Source organism: Leuciscus leuciscus (assembly GCF_965113295.1).
Source record: "Leuciscus leuciscus genome assembly, chromosome: 1".
NCBI lineage: Eukaryota > Metazoa > Chordata > Actinopteri > Cypriniformes > Leuciscidae > Leuciscus > Leuciscus leuciscus.
Genome location: NC_138725.1, coordinates 32,894,455 through 32,904,820, shown reverse-complemented (window position 1 = coordinate 32,904,820; position 10,366 = coordinate 32,894,455). Strand labels below are relative to the sequence as shown.

Sequence of the window (10,366 nt, the reverse complement as noted above, 5' to 3'; positions counted from 1 at the left end):
AGCTCTAAAATGTCTAAAAAAACATTTTCTATATCTCCTTTGCCACTCACATCACATCTCACGTATACGATGAGATAGGCACGCCCGTGTACTGTGCTTTCGTCAATGGTGATGCTAATTTTTGAATTGAGCTCTCGAATATTTGAAACAAACTTCTTCCGCATTTGCTGTGCAATATGACCTACAATCTCAGCGCAGGAGTGATCTGATTTATGCGCAGTTCCCACCTTTGCACCATTAAGCTCCTGAAGCTTCATTAAAGGGGTAAGCTTTCTGTAAGACAGCCTTTCCTTAGCCACCATATAGGCGGACCTGAATGACGTTGCGGTCTCCTCCATTAATTTGGAATTCACCTCAATTACTTTATTTGGCAGAATCGCCTTTTGCTTAATCAGTGCCACTTCAATGGCCCTCTTGTGTGCAATGCTGTCCCTGTGTTTATATATCTTTTTTCGCAACTTGTTCTGAGCAGCGCTGTTTATTTCCCCATTAATCCACTCCTCAGACAAGTGCGTGCCAGGTACCTTTTCAGACAGAAGAAGGTTTTTTGCGTCCCTACAAGCGATGCACCCCAAGCTTCCATCCTTAACAAACAGCCATGTATATCGGCTCTTCCAGTCTCTCCACTGCTGGCTGTTCCAGTTTAACGGGAGTGAGGACTCGGAGCAAGAGGGGTTAGGATCGTGACCGGCCTCTGACGAGCTGTTACCATCTTCAGCCAGAGAGGACATTATTTCTTCAGCTTCTTGCGTTGTCACCGCGGGCGCGGCGGGAGGTCTAACAGTGCTTGCAGCAGGTGAATCGGTCGTGCTGCTATTAACGTCATCACTACACAATTTCTTTATAAACCCAAAATTAATTAAACTGCCTTGTTTTCTTTTTGCCATGGCTATGATGGTATTACTGCAGAATGAATTAAGGACTTCGCGCGCAGATAAATGGCCTCCAATGTTTATTTTTTCTACAAATCTATGACGTACTAACATGGAATTTGCACCGCAGCGCCCCCACACATTGATGCTCATGACAAGAATAGCATGTATAGTAATATTTATTGAAGTAAATTAGGTTTTAATCGCCGTCATGCATGAATGAATAATATTTTTGCTATTTTACACATAATAATCCATCATGATCACATTAAACAACTGAAATTGCATGCCAAAATATATACTTTGTCAATATTTTTTGAGACCCCCCAAAATTTCACATATCTCGTTTTCAGGGGAGCCCATGTCTTATTAAGGGGAGCCGAGCTCCCCCTAGCTCCCCCGTAGTTCGCACTATGGACATACATTCTTGCAAGTAAATAATACATGATTAGACGAACAAAATTATATTTTAGGCTAAGTAGCCTAATGACTGCAGGCTGATAGTCATGTTTGTTTATTTTTCTGGTGAACGTGTCTTGCCTCAGGCTATAATGCAAATCGATTCTTCAACTTTGCAGATTCATCTATGGTAGCTTGATATTATAATATTGACGATATATGGCTATTACCTACCACACAAACATTGAATTGAATTAGTATTCTGTAAAACAGTAGTCAATAGGCTACTATGACGCTGGCTTGTAATCGTGAGCTACGCGATCTTTTGGCGTTTGAAAAAAATAAAACCCAGGAAATTATATTCATACGACATGTTGAAATATATGCCACTGTACCTGGGATGAAGACATTTCACACGCAACGCAGGCAGTCTGCCCAAGACGTGAGAACTTCTTCTGCAGAGTTCGGGGGTATCGGCTTGTCAACAAATGCACGTGTATCCCGGTGTTAACATGACAGATTTTACGACCACAATAGAAGAAATTACTGTTTCCCAACTGTAGGGGGACCCCGAGAGCAAAAGTTACTTGGTGTTACTTTAACTTGATGAGACACAAATATTTGAATCACACATTTAATGTTCATCGCTGATCCCATTAATAAACACTGATAATAAAAGTGAGTGCGACACTAAAAACTGACAGTGATCAAAGGAAAATGTCTGATGTATTTGATCAATAAGACGAGGGTCATATAAATTATAATTTATAATAATCTGTGTTCGGTTCACTCTTGATCATTATATGAACATCAGAATAAAAACAGCTGTTTATTGCGTCTCATCAGCTCCTGTGATTCTGGATCCAAACACTGCTCATCAACGTCTCGTCCTGTCTGATGATCTGACCAGTGTGAGAGACAGCGGGAACAAACAACTTCTTCCTGATAATCCAGAGAGATTTGATGAGCATTACTGTGTTCTGGGTTCAGAGGGTTTTAACTCAGGAACACACTGCTGGGATGTGGAGGTCAAAGAGGGTTCATACTGGTGTCTTGGAGTAACTACAGCATCAAACCAGAGAAGGGAGGTGTTTTCTTTAACACTGATGTCTGGAGTGTGGAGTATGATCCGTATGGACTGTCGCGTGGTTTTAGTGTTGAACAGAAGCTTGAGCGTATGAGAGTTGATCTGGACTATGACAGAGGAATGGTGTCATTCTCTGATCCTGTAACTAACACACATCTACACACATTCACAACCACCTTCACTGACACACTCTTTCCATTCTTCTGGTGTTGGATTGACTCTCTGAGGATCTTACCGGTCAATTGTCAGTAAAAGTAACTCCTGTAAGTCTGGATTGACCTGCTTTCATCTTTTACAGTCTTCATGTTTCCAGTATTTGTATGTGTAAAACTTCTCAGAAATGCTCTTAAAGGGATTGTTCATTCAAAAATGAAAAATCTTTCATCATTTACTCTCATGTTGTTCCAATCCTGTATGAGTTTCTCTCTTCTGTTGAACATAAAGAAAGATATTTTGAAATATGTGGGAAAACTAGTCTTTTTATTTTATTTATTTCATGCTATTTTTTTTTTTTTTGGGGGGGGACGAATTATAAAGCATCATGAAGTGCTCATCACACATGTTCCTCCAATAGTGTTTATGAAGTTTAATTGGTGAATGTTTAGAGTGAGAGTGTATTTTTTTACATTTGTCTCATATGTTTTGATCACTATCATTCCCAGACTTCCATTTGTGTGATTTAAGAGTTTTCAAATGTGGTAATAATAAACAAAACAAAAAGATGTGTCCAAACTTTTGCCTGTATGTTTCATTTAAGTATATTTCATATTTTCCACTTGCAGTAAGTGACAGACAGTGTCAGTCATGTTGAGCTGGTGCGTCTCCTCTTATCTGGATGCGAGGAACAGATAGAGGAAAGAACAGGATGTCTGACGGAGAGCAAGGTGACGGTGGCGGGGAATTGTCCGGAAGTAGCAGAGGGACGTTAAGCAAACAGTCGCTTTGAGTGAGGGGCGGCAGGAAGTGTGGGCGTCGGTCTCTCCTCTTTTGCTCCTCCCATTTACATACTGGCTCCGCCCTGAAGCCACACCCACCAGAGTCATTCCAGTATCGTTCTGTGGTTTGTTCCTTCTTCCTGTCTGTTATTTCCAAACTCTGTATCCACTGGCTGAGCTCTGATGCCTCGTCTCTGATTTTTACAAGTTTATTTTTGTTTTTTCTCGTCATCTTCGGCGTCTGTCCTCTCCAAACTTCTTCAAACAAGTACTCTTCCTTTTCAGTCCTAATTCCCACGTCTCTGCCGCGGGTCCTCGCTGTAGCGTTTAGCCGTCTGCCATGATGCCAGTGCTGAACGCTGACCGTTTGCGGCTGTTTATTCATGGATATCTCATCATCTTTTTGAGGTTTTGCACGTGAAATTTTGGGTAAGTGCCTGTCTCGTGTCTGAATGTATTTGAGTCCGTTTAAGGGTGTGTTTTGGTGAGATCCACCTGTTAACGGGACAGAACAGCCAACAGATTGACCCGATATGATTCGGGTTGAGTTTAAGACTGAACGCAGGCGACGATGGGGTGGTAAACTAGCAGACAGACCCGTCAGACCCACCGTACGGAAGAGCGGAGCGGGCCGGAGGTTAACGATGTGACGCTTCCCACAGTCCTCGTTAGTTTCATCCATGCTGGAGTCTGGAGGAAGAGCAGAGATCAACATTTTCAACTTCACAAAATCCATGTTCACAGATTAAAATTATTTAGATTAAAATAAATAGGGGTTCTCCTTCACGCCAAAACCACCATTATTTGTATTATTATATTTATATAATTTTACCCTAAATTATGGGTTCAGGCTGTTGGGTCATTTCATTGGTGTTACATGAATGTTTAGTGTGGTTTTGTTTTCACTGTGTTTTATCCCTGTTTTGCCTGCCTGTGTTCCCTAGTTAGTTTCCTTGGTTGTTAATTGGTTCGGCACACCTGTTTCTGTTCAGCTGATTACCTTCCCGGTGTATTTGAGTTCTCAGTTTCCTTTGTTTCATTGTCCGGTATTGTCTTTGCTTTATGTGGTTGTGTGTTAGTTTGCTCCTGCGATCTTACTTTGTAGAATAATAAAGAATTGATTGTTTAGATTCTCCTGCATTGTGTGATTAGCCGCAGCATGACAATTGGGTTATTTTAATATTTTTACCCAGGTGCTGGTTGTATATAAATAACCCTAAAAATGGTTGTTTTTAACTCAGCATTTTTTAGAGTGATGTTTAGACAAAAAATATTAAAACTAATATTATAATAAAGGAGTTACACATTGATAAATAAACAGACTAAAATAAACAAATTGTAAAACTTAATAAATAAATAAGTACAGTACAGTACTATAACAGTACGTGATGATGAATATTTTTACCAAAAAAATATTGAGACAATAATATAAATTTTTCACAGTATAAATTGATTGTTGAGACACGTATGTCTTTTAAATTTTAGGATGGGGGGTCCGTCACACGAGGATGATCATGTTTGGCATTTAAAATATTGAAAACTGCTGGGTCAAACAGTTAGCATCCATAAACTATCATTTAACAATAGATTTTTTATTAAATAAATTTATATTTATCTATTGATTAACAAAGAAGGAAAGGACTTTTCTTTGATTTTATTTGCAATTATAAAAAGCAACATGGTATTTCAATGTTTTTTTGGCATGTAGTACCATGTTAAAGCTATTTTTAGACTCTGATGGTAATAATGTAAAAAACAATGAAACATAAATATGGTAACCACACAGTACTGTGGTATATATTAAAGTAAACATAGTATTACCATGCACTTCTAGTAAAGTGGTGTGACATTTCTGAATTAAAATGTTCTGGAAGCAACATCATCAATGATGACAAGAATAAAGCAGGTTCAAACAGTAAACAGAGAGACACAGCAATAGATGAGAATGAAATCAAGAGAGAAATAGTTTAGTTTAGAAAGAGGAGCTGAATGAGAATCAAACATCTACCTGATGATGATGAGGTCAGATTTACACACACAGATCAGCATGAAGAGCTACTTACAGTCTGACGGCTTCATCTCTTATCAAACACACTCTGCATCTGTTGCCATGGAGTCCTGCAAGACCAATCAGAATCTCTCAATCTCCCTTCTCTCTCTGTCTCTCTTTCATGTCGTGCCCTTCACCAGCATGAAGCATGTGCAGCTCGCCTCTCTGTTTGTTCATAAATTATGAAACAGACGGCAGGACAGAAGCTCTGACCAACACAGTGAACTCACTCAAAATCTACGATTACTGACTGACATCCATATTATCTCAGTCAAGAAACAAATTCAAGATAACAGATCAAATTAAAAACAGTCACTGCCAAATATTTTCTTTTACATTTTTTTTATTTTATTGTATTTTATTTCCCACATTCATACACTCTTTTTTTTTTTACTATTTTAATCTTCCTTGCATTGACAATCTTCATTCATCCATGCCTGCAAGGGAGAGACTTTCAATTACCAGCTATGTGGTGACTCAGTGACTTTCTCTGATACTTTTGGCTAACCTGATTCATTCCTTGTGTTTGCACATTTCAATAAAGAACTTTTGAATCTGCGGTCTCATCTTCTGATAGTGACAGACGACCAGAACTAAATCAAAATGGACTCAGCTGGAGTTTTTCCTGAACCTGAGTCTTCTCTCGGCACAATATATCAAAATGGCAGGAAGATAGATGAGTATGTGGAGGAATTCCTGAAGTACTGTTACCTGAGGGTGTGGGATGATCGTATCCTTATCAACTGCTTCCAAGATGGATTAGATGACAATGTCTGCTGCGAACGAAAAACTGATGTGTGACACAATTTTTGGACCTCGTACTGTGGCGGTGTGGTGCATCATATACAGTTGAATCTTTGGTTTCATCATTTTGAGACAACAGTGTGCTCCCTTGTCTCCGTCCGTCCAGAGTCTCCAGCCGCCATGGCCTCCTCGCAAGAGTATCCAACTATTCCCGATCCAGGATAGCAACATCTCCAGCCTTTCCCTGGGCCCGGAAGGCTGTGTCCAACAGTGCGGATTTTACATAGAAATTAGCAGATCCTCAACTCATGTCCGTTGGGTGGCCCTGAGAAATAACTCCACTCTTCGGGTGCCACGTCCAGAGTCCGTTCCAGAAAAAGAGATTCAAGAGTCCGTTCCAGAAAAAGAGATTCCAGATTCCGTTCCAGAGAAGGAAAATCCAGAATCTTCCACATCCTCCAGACTCGAGCCTCGGTACTGACTGCCGCTTTCGTGGGGCCACTTTAGATCGGGCTAGAAGAAAGGCAAAGTGGAGTTCTCCCTGGCGACCTTCTGAGCACAGGTAAGCAACAGCCCCATATGGTCAGAGGCATCACTGAAAACGTGAATCTCCCGGCATACATCTGATTTATCCATATAGGAGAAGTTATAACACCTAGAGACTGTTACCTGTGATAGAAATTTAACCTCCCCTTTCCAGTCTGTCCATGCTTGCCTGAGCTCACTTTGGAGTTGTGGATCATCCCAGTCCCGGTGGTTTAACCAAAGCTGCAGCATGATGACCTTGGCTCGGTTAGAATATGGAAGGATGACGCCAAGGGGGTCGTACTGACTCGCCAGCACCCGGTAGATGCTCCGCATCGTCAAGGCATTGAATGTAACAGGTCAGTGTTTGAATCCAAGATGATCCAGCTCGCAGTGCCAGCTCAGGCCCAAGGTTGACTCTCGTGGGCCGGCTTGGTCTTGAGAAAGCCACAACTCCAGCTTAGGGGACCTGGCTTCTGGAGGTAGGTGACTGACAACTTCCACTATATTACTGGCCCATTGTCGGATGTCGAAAAAGCCAGAGGATAAGAGGGCACATAACTTATCCACTAACAGTTGTGCTTCTTGAACAGAACTCAAACTTTGTAAACAGTTGTCCACATAGAATCATCTGTCCACAGAGAATCTTACATCCTCATCAAGAGTACTGTGCAGTGCCACGTGTCGCAGGAGGGCTAAGGATGCACAGCAGGGGCTTCACTTAATCCCAAAAGGAACTACTTGCCACTTATAAGTATCTGGAGGGTCATCTTGATGCAGGCCACATCATAAAAAATGTAGGAGTGGTCTGTCATCAGGCAGTAGCAGGATCTGATGAAACATCCCGCGTGTATCCCCACTTATGGCCACACCATGCTCCCAGAACCGCAGGAAGACACCCAGGAGAGAAGGGCTCATGACTGGACCAGGTAGTGAGGAGTTGTTAAGGTTTAGCCCCTCATACCCGAAGGAACAGTTAAAGGGATAGTTCACCCAAAAATGTGTCTTCTGAACTCCGACCTCATTTCTGGAGGTAGTTTGCTTAGCAGCCTCTCCACATGCGAACCACACCTCAATTCAACCTGACCTTCATGGCCCATAGTCTCCAGCATACCGACAAGGGTTGGTGTATCACCTCGACGAATATCGGGAGCGTCCATCACTTTAGCAATCCTTGGGCAAGCTTTTAAGGTTGTCTGAACCTCTCAGTCAGAGCTGCCATGGTATCACTATACGGAAATGGTGAGTTGAGATAGGAGTCGGCTACCACTTGGGCTTCATCTAATCTCAGATGATCCAATATCTGATAGCTGAAGAGCTCAGTAACATCATGAGGTAAAAGGTTCTCAAGAGCAAGCTTTTGTCTGGTAAACTGACTAGGATCTCCCATGATGAAGTCTGAAAAGGTCAGTGTAGGACCACGGTAGGTGCTCTCCCTCTCATCTGGATGCAAGGTGGAAGCTCTGTGCATAGGTCTCCTTGGCTTGGAGCTTTTATAAGGTTGAGGCTGGTAGGCAGCCCTAACAGGGTCAAACCTCTGCTCTGGATACCCACTTGAATCATGGGCATAGGTACTGTACTCAGGGAGTGGCAGAAGTAATCTGCAGGAAGTAGGTGGGACAGATTCATCTGGATAGCTAGCAGGAATGAATTCATGATAATTAGGAGGCTTAACTGACTGTGTGACTTCCTGTTTGGCAGGCAATCCAGTTTGTATATGATCTCTCATTACTTGAAGCTCACTAAGCATCTTGGCCAGGACATCCACCAGCACATGTCCCTCTAACGACTCCTCAGCATTCCTCTCTGGGTGGCTAGGCAGAACAAAATGATCTCTATAGTCCACAGTCTGCTTTGAGGTCAGAAATGAGCTATAACCCCTCTATGGGAAGACAATTCTGAGTTCACTGGTGTGGCAACTGTGCTGGCCAAATTCAAAGACTGCCAGTTGGTAGATGAGTGGGGAAGTGGCGTTGGAAGAGACTCAGAGCGCAACATGGGTGTGAGATCGTAGTCCTCGAGATAGTCGGGAGGGTGAACATGGCATTGAGGTCTGCCACCATCTGTATTTACCCCTTCGGGTAGCATATTAGAACTGATAGATCCACTTTATCCAAGAGCAATGGCCGATATCCGGCTCGCAGGACCAATTTTGTTAAGCAGTTGAACTAGAATTGTATTCTAAGGTGGTTCTAATGTCTCTAGCCTTCTTCTTGGTGTGTCGATCAGAACACAGGAATGGATCAGGGCAGTCCGATTCAATCAAAGGGGTTTCATTGAACATTGAGAATTTGTGGGTCTGTGTGTGTAGTTCTACAATAAAACATAAATAAAGAAATAATCAGCATAACAGACGTCAACAAGTCAGTCTAGCCGGCACTCCAGACGCCCATCTCTCAGCCAGCACTCCAGACGCTCTCAAGCCAGCTAATCCTCCAGAGTTCAACACATACGCAGTACTATTGTTGTGACTCTTCTGTCTCTTCTGTATTTGCATATGCGCTGTTGTACGCGCACAGTCCACCTAAACCTCGTAACTCCAGCAGATCCTCAAACTGATCCAAAAACTCATACAGCAGCTCCACTCGTGAATGAAGTCCAACATGCATTTTTGGAGACAGTCTCTGCTTGTTTGCAAAACACAATGTGTGTAAAGGCTAATGTTTTATGTATTTTGAGTGGCGGACAAGACTGTCTTAAATTGCCTATTTGCTGTCTAGTCATAGCCAATACAGCCTGTGCATAACACTTTTACAGTCTTTTACAACTAAATCTTTTTGCCAAATATATTAAAAGACAGTAAAAACGGAGTGCCCACATAGCTGCAATAACCTTTGTAACCTGTAAGTTGATAAAAAAAAAAAAAAACGTAATGCTTCTAATGACGGACAAGACACAAATCTCTGACATCCGCTGCATGGTGAAAAACCTCCATTTGAGCTTGATTTTTTTTGGTCAGTGAAATTTTTTTTATATTATGACACCCACAAGTGTCTAATAATACATAAAGCCACAATACTAACTTTGCAAAGTTAATAACTACATGACATTCTATCTAAATTGTAGCCTATTCTTTTGTTATATTCTAAAAGAATATTAAAGTTATATTCTTTTGTTTATGAATCTATCTATAATGTATATCATTTCTGAATTTAAATGATAAAATTATCTTGCTGTATAATTGTTTATAATATTTTATTGTAATTACCTGGAAAAACAGCACAGCATACTGTGCTGACAATAAAATATTAGCACAGTATATCAGCTTTAAATAAAAAAATAAATAACTCTGTTTAAAACTTTGTGTTGAATTACTAACAATTTACAATACATATTTAGATGTGTACAGCATGAGAGAGAGAGAGAGAGAGAGAGAGAGAGAGAGAGAGAGAGAGAGTTTTTAAAAAAGGTAAGATATACTACAGGACAAACTGAAATTCCATGAAAATAAATCTTAATGTCCAATAGGATTCTAAGAATCCAAAAAGATCCTATAAGAATCCAATCAGATCCAATAGGAAATTCCAATAGGATTTTTTTTTTTTTTTTGACAAGGGTGACAAGTCTGACAACACAGTTGAATCATTAAAATAAAATCCCGAATAGTAGCTACTAGCTACTAACCTGCAATTTTCTCTGGTTTCAAAACACCACGCTGGATATGAACTTCCATGGTAACATATCCTCAGATAAACTCCTGCGATCCGACAGTTAATGCCAACACACAATGCTGAACCTTGCTGAGCGCGGGCTT

At 41.1% G+C, this 10,366-nt stretch overlaps 1 protein-coding gene and 1 pseudogene across 2 annotated transcripts; one reads left to right on the top strand and one right to left on the bottom strand.

Moving 5' to 3' along the window:
* Positions 1-1,868: 1,868 nt before the first annotated feature.
* LOC309478090 (nuclear factor 7, ovary-like) lies at positions 1,869-2,841 on the top strand (annotated as a pseudogene). Its single transcript has one exon. The product of its transcript is annotated as a nuclear factor 7, ovary-like (transcript).
* A 40-nt stretch (positions 2,842-2,881) lies between these two features.
* LOC309477932 (uncharacterized protein) lies at positions 2,882-10,334 on the bottom strand. Its single transcript, XM_082141447.1, has 3 exons — positions 10,237-10,334; positions 5,357-5,411; positions 2,882-3,983 (listed from the first exon to the last, which is right to left on the bottom strand). The coding sequence occupies exons 2-3, from the start codon at positions 5,370-5,372 to the stop codon at positions 3,157-3,159; spliced, it is 843 nt and encodes a 280-aa protein (XP_081997573.1). The 5' UTR covers positions 5,373-5,411; positions 10,237-10,334; the 3' UTR covers positions 2,882-3,156.
* Between the last annotated feature and the right edge of the window lie 32 nt (positions 10,335-10,366).